A 21,997-nucleotide genomic window follows, 5' to 3' on the forward strand; every position below is an offset into this window, starting at 1 on the left:
TTAGTGATAGTTTTGGATTAAAATGTCCCAGATAGTTTTTTTTCTGTTATTTTTTAACTCTGTTTATGATGTATTATTTTAGTGAAAAACTGTTGTTTGGTTAAAGGTCAATCTAATACTTTATCAAGTTCAGTATTATACTATAACGTAAAATTTTGAACTTTGAATATTTGGCCCATGGCTGCCTTTTATGAAATAGCATCATATGTTATTTTGTGTATTTTGGTAAAAGGCAAATCATAGTTTCTGTGTCTTGGTTGAGATGTTGCCACGTGGCAGAGACAAGTGCTTGGCATCTTACACACAAGGTCTCATTCGAACCTCACAACTACCCTCTGAAGAGGACTGTTTAGGCCCATTGTACAGCTTTGGAAACTGAGGCCCAGAGAGCAGAGGTTAAGTAACTTGTCCAGGGTCTCACAGAAGGCTAGTGATGGTGCTAACATATGCTGTCAAATACTGTGCCTGTAGAACTTGGGAAGACCTCAGAGCTTGCTGGCCAAGTTTCCTCCTCTGTAAATGAGAACTGGGATATCTCCTCAGAGGAGTGTCATGAAGATTAAATGAGACTGTTTGTGAAATGTATATGCCCTGACTTCTTCAAAGGAAACACTCAAAATATCTTGTTTTGTCATAGTAAGTTAACCTATAATTTATCCTCCAAGCATTCTGTTGCTGGATTTTGCCAGTGATTGATGGAATGATCCAGTCAATATTTATTGAGGCTTCTGTTTAGCACTGGGGATACAAATATGACTAAGGAACTCAGAGAGACTTAGGTGAAAAAATATTAAAAGGAAAAAATGATCTAATGTGATTAAAGGACACATAATTAAGAAGATACAGTGTTGTCGCCAAGGCAAGGGTGATGGGCTGTGGAACTGAGGCATCACAGGAGAGAAATCCTGAAGTTGGGTTTTGAGGCATTTACACCAACTTCCCATAAGTTCCTCTTAGAGAAGGATTCGTAGGAAAAGGGCATAGAACTGGCAAGGTCGGAAGCATGGAATAGTATGACCAGGTAAGAAATCTGCAAAGGTTAGATGATGAGAAGGTTTCAGGGGACCAGGGGCAGGATTGAAAGCTGAGGTCCGACTGGGTTTTATGTGCCAAGCTAGTAAGGTGGCAGGGAGAGTCCTTCTAGCTTGAAAGTGACCTATCTCCCAGGTCTCCTTAGGGAAAAAGATATCCCTGCTGGCATGGTGTTAGCAATAACTGCAGAGATTCCCCTAAAGATTTTCAAGTGGATCTCTGTGGAATGTGGTAATTGTTGTTCCTGGGACTAACAAGGTGAAGCTCATACATATTTCACTCATTTTTTTTGGAAGAGAAAAGAATAGTGAATCTCTTCTCCAGCATCTCGTATTTTTACTAGAGCAGTACTTGTTTTCATAAATTCATGTTTAACTTCACTTCAGGTTGTAACTTATCTTAAACTGGGGCCACATTGCAGTTCTTTGGGATTATTAGGTGTACTATTATAAGTCATTGAGAAATGGTGCCACAGCTCAATTTATTTTTGTGTTGAGAGCCTGTCGTTAAATATTTGCACAGTTCAGCAACTTATGGTGCTGTTCCTTAATGAGTAATTGTTACCTACTGTTTGAACATGAATTTATAGCTTGTTTTTACTTAGTGATAACATTTAAAATGTAAATTGTATTTAGCGAGTTTGCAGGTGAAAATTTTGCGACTCAGATATATCTTATTAAAATTACTTGATGTTAGTTTCCTTTATAGACATATTTTCAAAATACTAAATTAGTCATGATTATGAAGTACTAGAAATTTAAATGACAACTTTTTTTGAGACACAATATCTATAGTAATATTTTAGTTGTTTCTAAAGTTGTTATTTAAATTAAATACTCTTCAGTATACAGGGTAAATTACCAGTTTTGGTATTCGTAGTCTGAACAATTCTTTCTATAGCATTATTTGCTTATTTTCTAAAATCTTGCAGCAGTGTTCTCTCCTAATGGATACTTAACAATGAAAACTTGTGATTTGATAGTGATTTTCATTAGTTTTTTTCAAACATTAAAAATACTCTCCTTTAAATATTATTGACTTTATTAAATATATAAGATTTATTTAGCATGTTATTCTGTATATACTACATCATTATTTTAGGTTTTTTTTGTGATTAAAAAAGAAAACTTCATAGCCATAAAAAATGTGAATTCTTATTAAGGATGACATTATATAATTCATTAAAAAAATTGCATTCTATTTTTAAACCAGCAGCTGATAGTAGCGGCTATAAAAATGGTGCCACCACCAAGCTCTAAATAGCTTTCAAACCATTTCTTAAAAATGCGTATAATCTTGTTTGTCATATGACTGATCATATTCTCATCTTCTGACAGATGGTTTATATACTTATAAATGTTATTCTTATAACATATAAAAGGTCTAATTAAGACAGTTCTTTTTTTATATTCATATGACTATTTGTTTCCTTATATCCTTTAATACTTTTGCTTTTTTTCTAGATCTTGTTTTATAACTTGGTGCTATATTCAAATGCAATACTTATTTTAATGAACTAACCAAATTTTCATTTTTTTCTTGTCTTTCATGTTTGTAGAGATTTCCCATTGGCAGTATCTTGCTTTGTTCTTATTCTTTCTTTCCTGTGAATAAAGTAGAGTAATACTTAACCACCTGCTGTGAATAATATGTCATATAATGATATCTCTGTCTCCATGGAGTACTCAAAGAAAATTATGTTTTTCCTTATTTTAGATAAAGACATTTTTCATGTTTTCTATTTTAAAGCTTCATTATGTTGTACAGTGGAATCTAGCTTTAAAAAAAGTCCTTTGTATTAAATTTTGATATAATTTTTGATGATGAGAGAAGATGACATTCTTTAGTTTTGATGTTTTTTAGTTTAATGAAGGAAGAAATCTTTTTCTTATATTTGGAAATAATCTTTAGTATTGCAGAATACTATTTAGAAATACATATTAAAATAGCTTTTAGAAATTTTTCTGTGTGGCATATTGAGTCAGGATATCCAAAGCAAATATATAATGTTCTAGTTAATTGGATAATTTTTCTCAATATTTTTCAATAATGTATTCTTTTAGGTTAAAAGGAGAAAGTAAGCAGGTGATGGAATATAGGAAGAGACTAGATGAGGTTTTTTGTTGGTTAACAAAGGCCGAAAATGCTGTGCAAAAGAGATCAACCACTGAGCTGGAAGAAAACCTGCAAGAATTAACAGTAAGTGGCTTATTTGTCTCTATATTTGCCAGTGCGTTTTGATGCATGAACATTTACACTAAAAATAAGATATGGCATGACTGAAGAAGAAACAGGGAAGACACTTTGTACTTTGTGGTAAATGTGGTGAACTTTAAATAGGAATATCTTTTTTTTTTTTTTCTTTTAAAGAGACACTATCATTTTGTTCTTGCAGAGGTAAGGCTTCACTCATATAACAGTGATCAGTCATGTGGTCTCAGTATTGGACCAAGGTTTTTGGGATATTTTTAACAATCATCATCATTTTAGAATGTAATAATACTCTGATGGATAGTTTTTTTGCTTTTGGATTTAGAAGATAACTACTGATTGCTGTTTATAGAATTGAATCTTGCAAGAAAACTCAAAGTGACTTGAGAGTAACTCACTGCAGCCTACAGTGGACTTAGCATCGTAGTTGTATTTATAAGATTTTCTTGTTGTTCTGCAACCAACAAGAATTATTGTTTTATAAGTATAAATATATAAAAATCCATGAAGATACATATAGATAGGTAAATATACCCAAATATCCATACATTTTTATATCCACAAATTTTATATTTTTTGTGTTAAGAATGAAAGTGCTTGTTGAAGAACAATAAGCATAATGTGCTTACATTTTTATTAAATAAAAAGAAATTGTGTGTGTTGTGGATACACACACGTGTATGCATCCAAGTATACCTAAAAGGATACTGACTAATCTGATAAGAGAACTTTCTAAAGGAGTATCATTGAGGTATTTTGGGAAAGAAACTTTTAATAATGATGAAAAATATGTGGCAAATAATTACTAAGTTTTCAAAGTGTGACAAATAACTAACTTGTTCCTGTTTTATCTAAAAATTTCATTAGTTTTCTACTTGTGTTTCTACTAATACAACATTGTAAATTGACGATACATCAATGAAAAATGGGAAAAAATAATAAAAGTTTTAATAGTTTTCTTGGAATATGCCTTTTGTTAACAATTTGGGGGTAGTCACAAGGGGTGGGGCGGTATATTAGGGTAAGAAAAGTAGGTAGAGAGGCATAAAATGCTCCTGTTTCTGGGTTTGGGTTTTTTTTTTTTTTGCCTTGCATTAGAATAGACTTCATTTTTTATTATCTAAGAACAGAATGTTAAATTGTCAATGTAAATACGATATAATATGTGCCTGTTAAGAGATGGGAGGTGGGGGAGTAGGAAAGTAGGTACATACACATGTGCAGTGAAGGTGAAGTTCATCCCCAGATCAGCTACAGTTTAACGTAAGTTCAGGCTTCTTATAATTTTATTTTCCATTTAAGGAATTAAAAGTCCACTTTTATAAGAGTATTTCCCAAAGAGATTTCTGATATAGTTCTTGATCTTTCCCTGGTATGACAACCTTTTAACCTTTCCTCTCTTCTGACTCCTTCAGAACTTAACCCAGGAGATGGATGTCCAAGCTGAAAAACTCAAATGGCTGAATAGGACTGAATTGGAAATGCTTTCAGATAAAAGTCTGAGTTTACATGAAAGAGAAAAAATTTCAGAAAGCTTAAGGACTGTAAATTCGACATGGAATAAGGTGTGCATTAAGCATGACTATGGTACATTTCCCACGTTTACTGATTTTGTTATCAAATAAGTAGGATCATGTAACTGTTTTACATTTAAGTATAGCCAGATATGGGCACATTTTGCTAATTCATAATTCTATTTTTTCATCTGTCATGGACGGAAGCATATGTTCTCAGAGGATACTTTTTATTTTATGTGGAAGTTTTTGGCCTAGGAAGTTTATACATTATATACTACACTAAATAATAAGTATATAGTAGAATTAGGCAATAAAATGTTCATAATTATATTCTGAAAATGAAGGCATTAAAATAACTTTGTTATGTTGCACAAGACTTTACACATATGTAGATTTATTTTTAATGATTTTATTCATTCAAAATGTATTTACTAGGTTCTAGGTGGCAGGTACTGACATGTGGCTACAATTATGACTAAAATAAGGTCCTTTTTCTCATAGCATTACATTTTTTTTTTTTTTTGCAGCTGAAACAGTTAGAGGTAGGTAGTCATAGACTTCTATTTATTGTGGCTTAGGTACATACTGTAACAGAGCACGAGGTCTGTCTGGGACACTGAATGGATAGGTGTCTGCCCTGGTTTGGACAGACCCCATCTCTGTCATTTTCTTCCCTCTCCACCCTTTTAAAATGATAGCGGTTATTCTGTATCTAATGATGCAGGTGCTTTATTGATCGAGCCTCTCTGCTTGAGAATCACGGCCTTGATGAGTCACTGTCACTGATGACTCACATGCCCATATCCCTGGCCTGGACCTCTCTCCATGCTCTAGACCTTCATCAGCTGCCTGCTCGGCATCTTCACTTAGATGTCTAATGGGCGTCTCAGCTCACATACAAAACCAGGGTCCTGATCTCCACCTCCCTCCTGCACCTTAGTATACCTCTCCCACCTCGGCTACTGGTAATTCCATCCTTATTATCGTTTATGCCAAAACCCTGGAGTCAATCTTATGGCATGTGAATTACATCTCAATTAAAAACAAACAAATATACCTTAGAGTCACCATCATCAGCTTCTCCTTTAAAATACCCGTCTCTCTCATGGTTCGAATGGACGGCTGGGTGACTAGATAAAAGCCAGCATAGCAGCATTTTAGCAGTTGTAGCTATTGAGGGGCACGTGAGTGCTCCCTGTACAATTCTTTCAGCTTTTTGTAGGTTTGCAAAATTTTGTAAATTTGACTGCTTCTCACTATCCCCATGGCCACTAAATTGTTTCAAGCCACTGTCATCTCTTGTCATGATTCCTACAGCAGCCTCTTCACTAGTCTCCTTGTGTCCTCCTTTGCCCTTTGTCAACCTCTTCTCAACAAAGCAGCCAAAGGATTTGTTAAAACATAATTCGGATCAAGTAACTCCTGTGAGCAAAGCCCAGTAATGGTTTTCCATCTCATTCGGAGTAAAGACCAAAGTCCTTAAGGAGACTTACAAGGTCCGTCACGTTTCCTGTTACCTCTGTGACTCCACCTGCTTCTCTCTCCCTGTGCACCTTTCAGACATGTTGGCCCCATGTCGAACACGCCAGGCTCAGGTTATGCATATTCAATCAGGGCAGATGTATTCATTAACACAAAGGCTGTCATCGGATATTGTGTAGAATAGGGCATGGTGGTCCCTTTGGGAGCACGATGTTAGACGGAGCCAAAGCTCCCTTTATCGCAAGACTTCACATTGATTTTACACTAGTTATGTGAATTATGAATGTCCCAGACCAAGCAATGCTTATTGTGTAGCTAATTTCAACAAACACATTTTAAGAACTAGCAATCTGGGATATTTTATTCATTCATGCAATTATTCACTCACTTAGGTTTTTACTGACTCTCATTTTATGTCAGGCACCATTTTAAGAACTAGCAATACAGCAGTGAGTATGACACCCACTTTTAACCAAGAGAGCTTATTGTGGGTGAGATAATAGATAAGCAATTAAAACATACAGGTATTCATGGGGACGAAAAGGCAGTGTACCTGCCTGGCTTTGAGTGATAACCATGGAAGATTTTGTGGAGATGAAGCTAATTTATAAAAGATGAATAGGTATTGGTCAGATGGAGAATGGAGGAAAAGGTATTACAGGGTAAAGAAGCAGTAAATGGAAGGGTCTAGAGGAGACAGAAAGTGAATTTGCTTCCTGTAAGTTGCTTAACATGAAATGGAAGGATGAGAGATGCTTGCAGAGACCAGACCCTAGGAGCCTCACCATGTATCACAAGGAATTTGAGCCTCTCTGACAGTTCACCACCTTGAAAGCAGTGGGCAGCTATTGGTGGGTTTTAAACAGGAGGAAGTTACATTTTGAAAGATCACTGTAGCTATACCACAGAGATAGATGGAGCCTTCCTAAGGATGGATACCCTTAGGTCAGAAGGACATTGAGGACCTCCTCTGACTGAAGCCCATTATCCAGATCAGGATAACTGATCTGGAAAAATCAGTTAGGGTCATTAGACAACTTTGTGAAGGTGGTGTCCAGTAAATAGACGATGAATCCAGATTTGGATATATCTGAATATACGGTTGACCTGCAGAGCTGGACTGAAGATATGTTTTGGGGAGTCTTCAGCCTCTTACAACTCCATGTGATAGATGAAGCCATTAGAAACCAGGACCCAGGGATAGAGAGGCCAGGGTCAAGGGTAAGAAGACTGAAAACCCTACCCTGTAGAATGTTGGTATTTGTTGGATGGACAGAGGAAAATGCGCTGGTGAAGGACACTTAGAAGATCAGTCAGAGAGGTAGGAGTAAAATCAAGACTGTAGAACAGTACCAGAATTCACGAGAGAAGGAGTGACGGTATTAAATGTTGCAAAGGACCAGGGCAGCTAAGGACTGGACGATATTCTTGATGGTGAGTCAGGGTAGCTGGGGATCAAGCAAGACTGCAGTGGATAGTGAAGCGGACGCAGAAGCTTAGGCAGTGAGGGTGAAGAAAAGCAGCAACAGAGCTATCATTTAGAGGACAATCCTTTTGTGAAAATACGGTCACCTTTATTTATATACTGTTCTCTTTCTGTTTGTTGGGACACTGTAGGTATGCAGGGAAGTGCCCAGTGCACTGAAGGAACGCATCCAGGAACCCTGTTCTGTTACTCAGACAAGAATTGCTGGTAAGATAGTTTTTTTTTCCTTAACAATTTTTTTTTTTGGAAACATAGCAAAATTTTATGATTTTGATCATCATCCATGGATTAGGAAAATTTATTTAAAAACACAGTGCCATTGTGATTTATTATTCTACTTTCAGTTATTTGAAAAGAACATCTTTAAACACAAGACATATTTCACTGCCCCGTACGTGCAAGACATTTCCTTTCATGTGAGATAATACTTTTAGCTTTTCGTGGGACCTGAGCCTTAACAGAGCTTGCTGAAGGCAAAGGGAGAGGCAAAGTGGGGACACTGGGGAATAGTTTTCTGGAAACGTGCAGCTTTTCAGCAAATCAGCTGTAGCTCACTGTGTTAACATGTTCTAGAGGTGTGTAGTTAGATGCTGATGATGGCTGAAAGCAAAAAGTTTGGATGTTCTTGGGATCAGGTGGCAGATGGGGATTTAGAAGAGTTCTCCATCCCAGGAAAGCTGTTTACTGACAAATGCTGATCACTTCAGTTAGAGAAAGAAACGTTTCCTCACTATGTATTTCCTCTCCTTGTTGAGGTTAGGGTGCTAATCACTGCTCTGCAGGCTCTTTGAGCCAACTTGCCCTGGTCTCCCGCTGTTAAGTCATCAGGCAAAACCCCAAATGTGATTAATTGTCTGCTTCCTCTGTGCCCTCTGCTGCTGCTGCCTCTTCGCTCCTCCCCCTTCCCCTCCTCTCCCTTCTGCCCCCTCCCCTCTCCCTCCTCCTGTTCCCCTTTAAGAGCCAGAAAATGGTGAGTGACAAGACCTTTTTTTTTTTTTTTTTGAGATTGTAAGCTTGTTGAGGGCCAAGCTTGTGTTGGATTTTACTTGCATTTCCCATTACCTTGTATAAGAAATACCTGGGTGGTTTTGTTGATTAATGTCCAAAACACTTGGATTAACATTTGGGTACTACTGTCTTGCCACCTCAATCTCAACTCCCTAACCATAGGAAAAAGACTGGATCCGTTTTGTAAGAGAACATTATGTTATCTGTCCTTTTTTAAACATCATTATGGCAAAGGAGCAGGGAAAATTTGAATGCATATTGAAAAGGACAAAAAGCTGACAGCAAAACTCTACTTTCCAGGAGGTAGCCAGTTCATTCTTAACAAGATGGTCATCCCTGAAACAAGTCTGAGACCTGAAGCTAATTCCAGTGTGTCCCTCTCTTCTTACATGGTGTTTTACTTAGGTTTTTTTGATTTAAAAAATCATATTTAAAACGCAACAATTTTGAAGTGAACAATCCGGGGGCAGTTAGTACATTCATAGTATTGTCAATCATCACCTCTAGTTTCAAAATATTTCTATCACTCCAGAGTGAAAACTCTTTACTTCCACAACAGTTTGTCCCCATTCCCTTCTACCCTCAGCCCCTGGCAACCACCAGTTTGCCTTCTGTCTCTGTGGATTTCTCTCTTCTGGGTATTTCCTGTAAATGGGATCATACAGTGCTTCTTGCAGTTTGGTGTTGTTTTTGAGGTTTCTCCATGCCAGCTCCTTGCTGTTCATACTCAAAAGGGCACTCAGCGCTGAAGACAATCCAACTGCACTTTCTTCTTAGTACCCCTTGTTCCCCCGTCTCTCAACTAATGACCTCATCTCATTTTTTAAAGATAAATACTGTTTGTTCCATAAGATCTTTTTCCCATCGCAGAGTCCCTCAGCCTACATGCAGCTGCACCCACACTCTACATGCTTTCTTCCTATCAGTGGAAGTGTCCTCTCTCTTGCTTTCTAAGACCATCTCGTCCAGTTGCACTTTGGATCCTATCTTCTCTTGGTTTTTAACTTAACCTTCTTCTCCCCTCCCTGCTGGATCCTTCTCGTTAGCATGCATTTTGATGCACAGGGCTCTGGTATATTTGTTTATACTATTTCATTGCGTGGTTGTACTGTAGTCCTCAGAACATTATTCTCTAGCTGTGCTCACAAGTCTCGTAACTTTGGACACTTTTTAACTTGAGATAATTCAGTGAGTTCTTAGGCAATTACACTTGGAGTCATCCGTGAATCTTCTCTGGACTTCATATCCAATTCATCAGCAAATTGTGTCAGTTCCCTGACGCATCTCAATTATTTCTCCAGTCTTGAACACTCTTAATTTTCATCTCAGTTGTTGGAATATTCTCCTAATTCAATGTCCTCATTCTGTTCTTGCCTTATCAGTCCTCTATAATCTATTCTTCTGATAGCAGCTGAGTGATGCTTTAGAAACAGCTTTGATGTGTCACTCCTTTGATGGCAGTCTTTTCATCACTTCCATCAGATGAAGGTGATTTCTGCAGTCTTACCATGGTCCAGAAGACCAGGTATGATCTACCTTCTGCCTGTCCCTGGAATCCCATTTCTGTAAACATTGATGATCTCTTAATTGCTTTCCTTTTTTTGTGATTTATTTTAGAGCTCCTTTGGCATTCTGAGGTCATAAAGATATTCTTCTACATTTCACGGTTTTAGTTTTCATATGCAGGTCCTTAATCCACTGAGAATTAATTTCCCTAAGGCACATGTGAGGTCAAAATCTGTCCTATCCTCTCCCCCCTGCAGCCATGGGTCACTGCTTTTCCCAGCATCATTTATTGACCAGTAAATTTCTCTTCATTGATCTATACTGTAGTCTCTGCAAGGTCAGGTTTCTCTGCCACCACTGTGGCTTCTAGTGGTCTGTTTGAATGTCTGGGTCTATAACACACCAAGTTAATCATTCATTATTAGCTGAGTAATACAACTAAGTATCTTGTAGGGCATAACCCTCTGTCAAAAATAAAAAATTTTGATTATTCTTGGCCCTCTTCTTTTCTATATTAATTTTAAAATCAGAAATTTGAATATATAATTTTGTCAAGTTACACACAAACCTGTTGGGATTTTTATTAAAATTGCGCTGAATTTGCAGATTGTATTTTTTAGAAAATTATTTAAGCCTCATTTAATATGCTATATGCTAAAGTGAGTTCCAAATGGTTCTAATAACTCAACTACCCCTTGTATAAAAACCAAAGAAAATAACCAGTCTCATTATTAAAAACAAGATAAAAACATACAAACCAAAAAAATAAGAAAATATTTATCAAATCTTCAGAGAAGATAAGAGTAAATTCTGGGAAAACAGTTCCCCAAGACAGATTTATGGGTTTAATCACCCCAATTTAGTTAACATCTGTATGTTAAGAAAAAAAAATTTAAATCTTAAAATAGAAACAGTGTTTTCAGCAATATGATAAGGGTTTTTCTTTCATATATAAAGAGTTCTCCAAATTGATAAGGTAGTAGATAAAGAACACAGTTATAAATTATACCATATTTGGTTAAAAAACATGAAGAATTTTATCCTCACTGTCAACCAGAAAGACATTAAATGAAGCAATGGTGAAAGATGTGTGTTTATCCACTGAGATAGAATTTTGTTTATGTGGACACAGGATGTTTATCAGTTCCACACACTCTGCTGGAAGTTTAAATTTCCAATTTTTAAGAAAATAATTTGGCAATAAGTGTTAGATACATTAAATTTTTTGTATTTTCTGACCAATAATTCTACTTTGAGAACTTTCTACTAAGGTAGCAATCAGAAATGTAAAAAATACCCTACACAAAAAGATGCTCCTTGCAAGTTCTTTTTTTCTTTTTGTTGTTGTTGTTTTTTTGTTTTTCAAGTTCTTTTTTTTTTTTAATTCAACAAATATTTATTGAGCACCTTCTTTGTGCCAGATAATATTTCTAGGTGTCAGGGCCTCAGCAGTAAATACACATAAGTGAAATACATGGTATAATAGAAGCAAAATAGAGAAGTGTAAGAAAGACTGGCCACGGAGGTTGGCAGTGGAGCACACGAGGAAATCAGATGTGCTGAGGGAATACTGAAATTTTAAAAAGAATTTTAAGAGTCCTTCCAAGATGACAAGTAAGCAAAGAATGGGTGAAATCACCTTTGTTGAATTCCCTTAATATTTTTCTCTATGATCTCTGACTTTCAATGTTGTAATAGAAATTTTAAAATATCCTTGATAGATGTCTAAGGCTGCCCATGTGTTAAGTTCTATCTGTTGATAATAGCTTATCTGTGAACTGGCAGCTTAGCTGAGAACTAGGTATAAATTTTTTTTAAGCTATTCAAGTAGTGAATTCTAGGCTGTTTTTATTTTGAAAATGGAAAGTTACAAATAATTACTAACCACGCAATAGTTAGTGTTAATTAAATTTGTTGATGGAGGAGTCTTGATTTATTAAACTTTTTTCTAAACTTGGAAGGTTATATCTAAACATTTACATATGACTAACCAACTCCTACATATGGACACAAGAAAAGCATAGTAATCGCATATACAGTTTAGGTCAGAATTCTACAGTTTAGAGAAGGAAAGGGGAACCTAAATTATCGGAAGTGACTTTGATGGGTTACAAGAAAATCTCTTAATTCTCATGTCTTTCAGAGCCATGAATGGAAGTTAGGTTTAATGTGTTTGTGAGTTTCTTTTGATTGGCAGTGGCTCCATGAAATGTTGTGTTGAGACAACTGTTTCTAAAGTTGCATCTTAAATCACTGAGAAAAATGTTTGCAGTGCAAGGAAGGAGGGCAGAGGGGAAGCCCTTGTGCTCTGTCCTCATCAGCTTTGACCTACATTAGCAGAGTAGCTTACAGGCCACATCAAATCCACACCCAGCATGAGTCAGGGTTTTGTAAAATCAAAACCAAGGGCTTGAGTTTTCTGTGCTTGTAAAATGTGTGTTGAGAATCAGTGAGTGGAAATGGACTGAATCAACAGTCTGAAAGGCTCAGTCATAGAGAAGGCAGAATGAAGCCTGTGTCTCTGAAGTGGGTGTCATGTCTGAGCTGAAAATGTGGCAGATGTATAGCCGAGGATGACATTCATGTATTAGAACCTGTGACGATCAAGAATAGTAGCTAAAAATAGGGGTATTCAAGAAATAATCATTCTGTGAACCAGCTGGACTTCTGCCAGCAGGTGTTTCTCAGTCGCAGTGCCACTTTCTTGGGGTTCTTGCTTTCTTTGCTGTCTGTGAGAGGCTGTGCTCAACATCTGGCACTAACAAAATTATTAGAATCGTGAAACTACTTTTTTAGCTTATTATGACTTACTTTGATTTGCATACCCTATTGGTTTGCTTCCTCAGACCTAGAGTTCTTTTTCCAGCTTTATTGAGAAATAATTGGCACATCTCACTGTGTGAGTTTGAGGTGTACAGCACGATAGTTTGATTTAAGTGTATTGTGAAATGATTACCACAGTTTTTGTCTAACATCCATCTTCTCATACAGATACAACAAGAAAAAGAAAAAAAAAAAGGAAAAATTTCTCTCTGTGATGAGAACTCATAGGATTTCCTCTTTTAACAACTTTCCTGCATATCACACAGCAGTGTTAACTACAGTCATCATGTTGCACGTTGCATGCCTAGTACTTGTTTATCCTGAACTGGAAGTTGTACCTTTGACCACCTTTCTCCGACTCCCCCTCCCCCACTTTTTGCCTCTGGTAACCACAGGTCTGATTGATCTCTTTTTCTGTCACTTTCCCCCCCTTTTTTTAGATTCCACATATAAGTGAGATCATGCAATATTTGTCTTTCTCTGTCTGACTTATTTGACTGTGTGTTTAATTGGCTTTCCGACTACCAAAGACATACAGATACTTCAGAAAATACCATTGCCCTTTCAGTATTAAAAAATAAATAACTCTTTCAATTTTTTTTACTTAAACTGAATTTTACATGAATACACATACACACATCACCATTATATCAGTCAAGTTATCTCGCTGTTTTACTAATGCTTTGCTACATTTTTGCATTTCAGCTCATCCCAGTGTCCAAAAGGTGGTGCTGTCATCATCTGCATCAGCTATTCCTCCTGCTCCGTCTCCTCGAACCTCGGAAATTTCAGTTCCTGCTGATCTGGATAAGACGATAACAGAACTAGCCGACTGGCTGCTATTGATTGACCAGATGCTGAAGTCCAACATTGTCACTGTCGGGGATGTAGAGGAGATCAATAGGACAATTTCCCGAATGAAAGTAGGTGCCTAGTGGAAGGGCCTGTCACGGAAACGCCGCAGCACAGAGGTTGCTGGGATGTTTGGATCACTTTTGTGTATCTTAAACTCTGGGAGAATGAGCTTTAAAAAATTCTTGGTCCGTCAGACAGCCACCGAGGGCTAGCTCTGAGGAGTAAAGCTTTTCTTGCCTTTGTGTTGTTTTGGTGAGATCAGGTTTACCAACGTGAGCTGTAGACTCAGTGTATTTTAAAGATCTAAAACTGATATCACGAATCTAGCCACATCTGTATAAATGTAAACCAGTGTTACGTTTAATGCCTGATGTCGTGTAGGGAAATTTCCTGAAGCACCTTTACAGCTGATATTTCATAATGAGATCTTTTGTTTAATGGCTGACATGAGAAGTGAGAATCTCCTGCTTATAATTTTATTATTATACATGTACCATCTGATATCAATCTGTACAGTTCTTTTTCCATCTTCAGTGTGTGCTTGGTCCTGGGATGTGTGTTGTATCAGGGATACTGAAAAGAACATGCCAGACAGAAATTGGGAACGAACCATCAAATAGTAATAACAGCTATTGCTGACTCTTCTTAAGTGCTTAATGTGCGCTGGATGTTTTTCTAAGTATTCTACATGTTTTATCTCATTCACTTTTTGAACAATCTTATGAGGTAGGTACTAATTTTATCCCCATGTTGAAAATATGGCCGTGCCGAAATGGAGGCATTGAATGCGTCTGAGTAGGCAAGTCGCTGTGTCCAGGCACAATCTGATAAAAGCTTCAGGGCAGTACAAGCGCCCACTCGGGGGCCAGGATGAGGAAGGGGATGACCTCCACAGTGAAGGGAAGCAGGCTGTGTGGGGTTTTGACATTTAGGGACAGAGTAAATGATACTTCTGGTGTAGGGACAGGGTGAATACAGCCATGAGGAACGTCGGGTCAAGGACTGTGCAGTGAAGGAGTGTAGTGGGAAGTGAGGCAGCAAAGACGGCTCAAGTTCGCTTTGTGAAGATGCTCGTAGACCACGCAAAGCCCTTCGGGCTTTTAGTCTGTAAGCAGTTGGCAAACATCTTTCTTCCCTTTTTCTTTTTAAAATTGTGACTAGAGGCTGGTGATAACAATGCTCTGCTTTAGTAAGAAGACTGGGAATAGTGCAAGAGATGCTTAAGACAAAGAGGAAAGCCCTTTCTGAGCAGCAAAGGTGATGCTGTTGCAGTTAGCAGAAATCAGGACTAGAAGCAATGGAATGAGGAGGAGGGTTTGACTGATTCGGTTTCAGATACGCTATGTCAAGAGGTCCTTATGCCACTTAGGAAGAAATGATCAGCATTTGTTGAAATGCCTCTCTGGGTTTCAGGATTAGAAGTTGCAAATAAGCCATTTAGAAATAATGATTTGATACTATAGGAATCACTAAAATCTGCAAAATTAGTGAATTCACACAGAGGATGCTCTGGGAGAGATTCTTTGCCACACTATTTGTACTTACCGGAAATTGTGTTTTCTAATCTTTATGGCTATTTATTAGTTATGTACTTAAAACACACCATTTTGCTGCTGTTGCTAGCTTTTCTCCCATTTTTACCCTTACTAAGAGGCACAGAGTTGCTAGAGCAGCAGTTTTTCATGTCTGAGATGATCTAATTTGCAGTTATTCCAATGAGCATCTTTCTGACACTCCACCTCTGATGTAGGGCGGACAATGCAAAGCCTCAGCAGCAGGCATCACTGCAAATGTTCTGAAAGCGCTTCTTAGTTTTCAAAGGGATTTTCTTCATTAAACCTCCTCAGACTTGGTATCACTGAACTGTAAGCATTTTATTTTTTCTTTTTTGTGAAAGCAAAAACAGAGGGGTAAAGCGCCTTGCATGGCAATCCAGGTGGTAAGAGGGAGAGCTGAGATTTGAACGTAGGATCTCTGACTCCAGATTCTGCACTTTCTCTGCCACATCACTGATGCCTCACTGCCCCTGACGGGAGAACAGCAGCTTTGAGGTCAGCACACGTTTTGCTCTGATAGGATCCTCATCATGTGGCTTATTAACCTATCTTAATAACATTTTGTCTTAACAGATCACAAAGGCTGACTTAGAGCAGCGCCATCCTCAGCTTGATTATGTTTTCACATTGGCACAGAATTTGAAAAATAAAACTTCCAGTTCAGACGTGAGAACAGCAATCACAGAAAAATGTAAGTTTTTTAAAAAAATTTTATATCATCATCCACTTTCCCTGAAAATGGTCACACACACATGCACACACACACACAAATGTGCACATTTTTGAAGATTTTCAACCAGAAATTATTATTTGATAATTTGATATTTAATACTCTTTATTAATAAAATAGCTTTCCTGTGGTTTTTTTTTTAGATTTTGTGAACATTGTCATAATTTCCTTATGAATTCCTTAAAGGATTAACATCATTACTTTTAAGTAATTATCTATACATTGGATTTTTTTCTTTTAAGTTAGGATTTCTTTTAAAGGAATCAAAACCCCCCTAAAGTTAGAGAAACCCATAGGAATGCAAATCCATTCTTCTGTTATATTCACTAAAACCAAATCTTTCCATGTTTTTTAACCCATCTTCTCAAAATTCATTCCAAAAATGTTTATTGAACAACTACTATGTACCTGTATGCCTGGCACTAATTTGGGAATACTTTAAATATAAAATAAAACAACACAAAAATTAAGTATGTAACAGCAACAGCAAAGCTGTCTGTTTCAAATTTGCTTTCTGGCTTAAAAGCATTTACTAAATCTGTACGACATACAAAACAAAGTCTAAATTCTCAGGGAGGTCACGCAGGGACAGTCGCTGTCTGCTTCCATCATCCCCTCTCTCGCTTCAGCCCTCAGCACTGTCTGTAGCTATTCTGTGCTGTATGCATTCTTTAAAATGTCCTGACATTTCTTAGTCTCCTTACCTTTATTCACATTATTATTATTTTTTTTTTTTTTTGCCTTTTGGCCTTTTCTCCCCAGGTGAGATTCTGCTCTGCAGCTAAAATGCCATCCCCTTTGTGAAGTCTTTCCCACCCTCTTCTAGTCCCTGATGAACTGTATTTTCTGTCTTTGGTGCCTGCTGCGGCCTTTCCCCATCATTTCACTGTAGATCCCACAGTTACTTTAATTCTCTCTCTGCTCCATAGATTGTGAACACTCACCTTTTAGGCCCCGAGGGCTCCCACAGTGCCCAGTACAAATCATGTACTCAGTAGATATTTGTAGCAGAACACAAACTGGAAGGTATATTATTATTTTGTCTAGTATTTCTGAAGGGAAGGAAGTCAGCTCTTCCCCCTGTAAAAAGTGTTTCAATTTCAAAATAAATGTGGCAGCAACAAGTTTAAGAGATGAGTTAGCAGGGAACTTTTAGTGTCTCAGTGTTCCTTCTTTTTCCCTCTTTCTATTAATTGATGGATTGCTTGTGCCTGTTCGGGAACTCTGGAGTGACCCTGTTTGCTGTCACATGGCAAAGGCAGCTTCTCTGCTTTGGTGGCACCAAAATGTTTACAAAACCATCTCCATTTTGCTTTCTCAACCATCTGAAGTTTTTCCACCACCTCTCTGTCCAAAATGTCTTAAAGGTTTCCTTCTCCCGAATATCTTCCTTTTCCAGTTTAACTCTCTTTTTGTTTTCTCTCTATTTTTTTGATATAGAGGCTCCCTGGTTTCCACCCTATTCATTATATGGAAAAGCAGTCTCGGCCGGAGGGTGGTACCTGTAGTGGTAACCTGCTTTTAGCACTTATTCTCAGTGAATGGGATAATTTTCTCATTTTTTATAATAAACCTGTGATACTTGGTGTTGCTTCCAATCTTTAGTTTTATTTACTCAGCATTAAAGGATTCTATTAGTTATAGAATTGGTCATAAGTACTTTATGTAACTTTTTAACTGACAAGTAGAATATTATGATAAATTAGTGCTCTCCTTAAGTTATAAACTTAAGCAATTTACTTAAACTGTTAAATAAGACAGCATAAAACAGATAATCTCTCTGAATAATTTTTTTAAAATTATTACACTTAAGTATAATTTACTTAATTTTCTGAACAATCTTAAATTGATAGCTCTTATGGTTTGCTGTAACCCTGTATGATTCAAAAGTTCTCACTATGACTTAGCTGCAATCTTAATTTGTAGTTAAGTTCTTCTTGTCCTGGAATTTAACTGCAGCCCTTCAGTCTTTCTGGCATGGAAAGCATCTTTTAGATGTTTGTTTCTAACCTTCTGTGTACTTATTATCATTGGGTTGTTGAAGATACTTAAAGGTATTGCTTACTCGTACTTCACATCAAGTCATGGACTGCCCCTGAAGTAATTAATCAAAAGTTTACGTTTCCTTAGATCTCTTTTTCCTTAACTCCACGTTAAAAAAATAGAAGAGGAGAGAAAGTAGGGGAAAGAAGCGGAGGAGAGAGAGAGAAAAAAAAGAGAAAGAAAAAGAAACAATAATAAAAAAGAGAGGGAAGAGCCAGTACAGATTTTTTTTTTTATGATAAAGAACTGCTGGATACATAGAACTTGAATCTAATTTACTTTTAGTGTTTCTCTTGAATATATAAAAATACTTCCTTTTGGAGAGGTTTCATGCTGCAGTAAAACAAATGTGAAAAGTATTCTTAAATAGCTTGTTTTCTTTTAAAATAAGACTAGCTTAGAGCATTTCCTTTGAGGATGCTGAGTGACTATATCTATGGTCATAAAGTTCTAACATAAAGTACTGTTAAACTCTACCTTCTTAAACCATGTTCTGTAAATATAAACTAGATAGGAATTTATTTTCTGCATAATTATTGGTGTATCCATTTATAATAGTAGATATTTTTATTGTGAGATATTTTAATGCCTTTAAAATAAAGTTTAATTCAGGATTTTTTCTTCAAGGTTTCAAAAGTAGATCACTTGTATGGTGTGGCAGACATGTATTAAATTCCTTTAAAATGTATCAACTTGCCTCCTTTTTCTTTTCTATATTTAACCTTATTTATGATAAATTTGGTATCCGGTATTTTTCCCTTTCCTGATGGTTACTTTCTGGGGTTATTTTTTATGATACTTCCGACAGTGGAAAAGGTCAAGACCCAGTGGGACAGCACCCAGCATGGTGTGGAGCTGAGGCAGCAGCAGCTGGAGGACATGGTCATTGACAGTCTGCAGTGGGACGACCACCGGGAAGAGACCGAGGAGCTCATGAGGAAGTACGAGGCGCGCCTCTATATTCTGCAGCAAGCCCGCCGGGAGCCCCTGCTCAAACAAATTTCTGATAATCAAGTAAGACTCATGAGATACTTTTTGGCATTATTAATGTGTGGGATGGGCTTTTGTGTTCAATTGTTAACTGTAATTTTTAGGACCTTGTCTTAATGTTTTCCCAAGTGCTTAGAATACACACTGAAACTTATATAAAGAATTTGACCAGGAAGTTTTTTGAAAAATTTCTGAAGGCAGAACAAGTAGGAATGCAGATGTAGCCTAGATTTAGCGCTCACTGACTCTTTGCAAATGGAATTCACTCATGAACCAGCATGTAGAAAGAAAACATTTTCAGGATTCCAGAAACCCTCCTTTTTCTTCCTTCCATTTCTACCCTGGAGGTTATTTTTAATTTATGAAATCTCCTGAGGCTTTCATTTGCAGGCTACTGGAGTGAACAAATCAGGTAGTAAGTGAGTTTAACTTCTTTTAATACCTTTGTAACCAAATCATTTTACCAGCAGCACCATAGCAGGTACCTGTCCTGTGATCAGTTTGATTACCGAGTTGATATTGAACACTTACGGTGGTTTTAAAATGCTGCTTTTACATCCCTCTATGGTCACAGAAAATATTCTTGAATTGGCGGTGATGGTTGTTAGGTTATATTTTGGTGTAAAATTTATCTGCCCTTTAGATAACCTAAGATGAAAGTGTACATTTGTGAGGGATATAATGAAGAATATGTGGGAAGCAGAATCCAAAACACGAGAGTATGTTTTTATTCTTCACACGTGTAGACTTTCTGTGGTTACAGTTTAAAAAGCAAGGGGCCGGGTGTCCTGGTTTCCTGGCTCATTCTCTGTATTTATGCTGTCTACTCATTTGTTTTCGCCGAACGTCTCCAGACTAATCGCCAGCAAAGCCCGTGGATGCTCAACTAGAGGAATATAATTAATAGTGATATCAATGTTTCAATCATCATATCCAGAATGTTCTTTTCTAATCAGCATTGTGGTTCTTTTCTTCTGGAACTTTAGGGTGGATTTTTCTGCCAGTTGCTACAAAAATCATTTTAGGAAGATTCATTTGTCATTTAGATTTCATGGGAAATATCATGATGCAGCGGCTCTCAGAGGTGGAAAAAGTGTGTCAAGGAACCAATGCCTATGGGTATACAACATCCATTTAGTTTAGTCAAGCAACTCTCAGTAAAACCTTGCTTGGTTACTTCATCCACCCAAGCAATTAACTTTGTAAACATATACAGGGATCTGAGGCAAGAGAACAGAGACTTTCATACGCCCTTTCCATCTCTCCAAGCGCATGTAGACAAACTAACTCTGTAGTAAGTGCGTTCCTGTAAGATGCATGTTCCTCTCAGGGTCAGAAGCATAGCAGGAGGAATGAAAAAGACAAACGATTTGAGGAAGTAAAGTATATCAAAAAGGAACAAATGATAACCTACCTGATCACTTTCTTAGACATTTTCCTTTTCATTTCCAGAATAATTTTTGTTTAAGCTTACATGCAAGAGTTTAATAATCTGTTTTCTTCTTTTAATATCTGTGTCTAAAATATGTTAAAACCTACTGGAAAGACCAGTATTTTGGTAATACTTGTTGTTGTGTGACCCAGTCTAACAATTACACCTGAAAATTACACCGTAGATGTTGCTTCAAGAAATGGGTCCTGGTGATGGTATCGTAATGGCATTTGAGAATGTCCTGCAGAAACTGCTGGAGGAATATGGTAGTGACGACACAAGGAATGTGAAAGAAACCACTGAGTACTTAAAAACATCATGGATCAATCTAAAACAAAGGTAACGCCAAGGCCCTGGCAGGTGTATGTGTGTTGTCAAGTTAAGAATTTGATTGCTTTGGCTTTCTCGTGGGAACATGCCAAACCTGTGACTCCTAGAAGTACATTTTATTATTATTATTATTTTTTATCACATGTAATACAGAATGTGTATTTATACAGTAGCCGCTTAAATTGCTACGATGGAGTTTTTCCTTGAATAAGTCTGAACCATGCCAGTCATCATTTTATGTGTTCTGATTTTCGTATGCCTCTCGGCATTACCCAGAGTACATCTTGAAGTACTCTGACAGTAATGAACATTTGAGTATTTACAGATGCACCAGGGTAATATTTTCCCTAATGTTAATGAAAATACTGTGCCATTTGGCCATGTCATCCTTGACTGAGGCTGGAAACACATGGATCCACACCAGACTCCTGAAATACACTCTGTGTATGTTGGGCTTCAACTAATTTGTTGTCTTTTCTTCCCATTACTCTGTCTAGTCAGTGTATTCGGAACAGACTAAAATAGCATGTGTGTTTATAAGAGAAATTTTTCTGTCACTTGAACACCTAGAATTTGAGGTACTGTAAACAGTGGTTAGCATCTCTTTAAGATTTATATTCATCATCAGTAAAAAAGTGTTTACTTCCTGCATAGTACTGGGAGTAGCTGTGTCTAAATGAAATTATGGTTTCACACACATCTTTATATATTCAGATGCAACTGCCTGAAAGCTGATTTGGTATAAAAAACACATTTATTTTGCAAGGAATAAAATGGATAACATTAGAACATTTTAGGGTATATACTGGTAATAAGGATGGCCAGGCATTTAATAACAGTTTAATATGGAGGTGTTTTTATACATTTTTAGAATGCCAGTTTTGATTAGAATCTCTAAAATAGATTTTTGGGAAGCTCAAAGAAAAGAATTATGAGGCACTGCAGGAAAATGAATGAGTTGCTTTGTATACCTAAGATTCCGGAGAAAATAAGACG

The 21,997-nt window shown here is 37.0% G+C and overlaps 1 protein-coding gene across 10 annotated transcripts in view; it reads left to right on the plus strand.

Annotated features, from left to right (window-relative positions):
• UTRN (utrophin) overlaps positions 1-21,997 on the plus strand; it is a 448,326-nt gene that overhangs the window by 192,947 nt on the left and 233,382 nt on the right. For all 10 annotated transcript variants that reach the window (XM_072965969.1, XM_072965972.1, XM_072965970.1 and 7 more), the window contains 7 exons: positions 3,096-3,231; positions 4,659-4,808; positions 7,860-7,935; positions 13,771-13,988; positions 16,050-16,167; positions 19,058-19,263; positions 20,856-21,010. In XM_072965969.1, coding sequence (XP_072822070.1) covers positions 3,096-3,231; positions 4,659-4,808; positions 7,860-7,935; positions 13,771-13,988; positions 16,050-16,167; positions 19,058-19,263; positions 20,856-21,010 — 1,059 coding nt within the window. The remainder of the gene's footprint in view (positions 1-3,095; positions 3,232-4,658; positions 4,809-7,859; positions 7,936-13,770; positions 13,989-16,049; positions 16,168-19,057; positions 19,264-20,855; positions 21,011-21,997) is intronic.

The sequence above is a fragment of the Vicugna pacos genome, chromosome 8 (assembly GCF_048564905.1).
Source record: "Vicugna pacos chromosome 8, VicPac4, whole genome shotgun sequence".
Taxonomy (NCBI): domain Eukaryota; kingdom Metazoa; phylum Chordata; class Mammalia; order Artiodactyla; family Camelidae; genus Vicugna; species Vicugna pacos.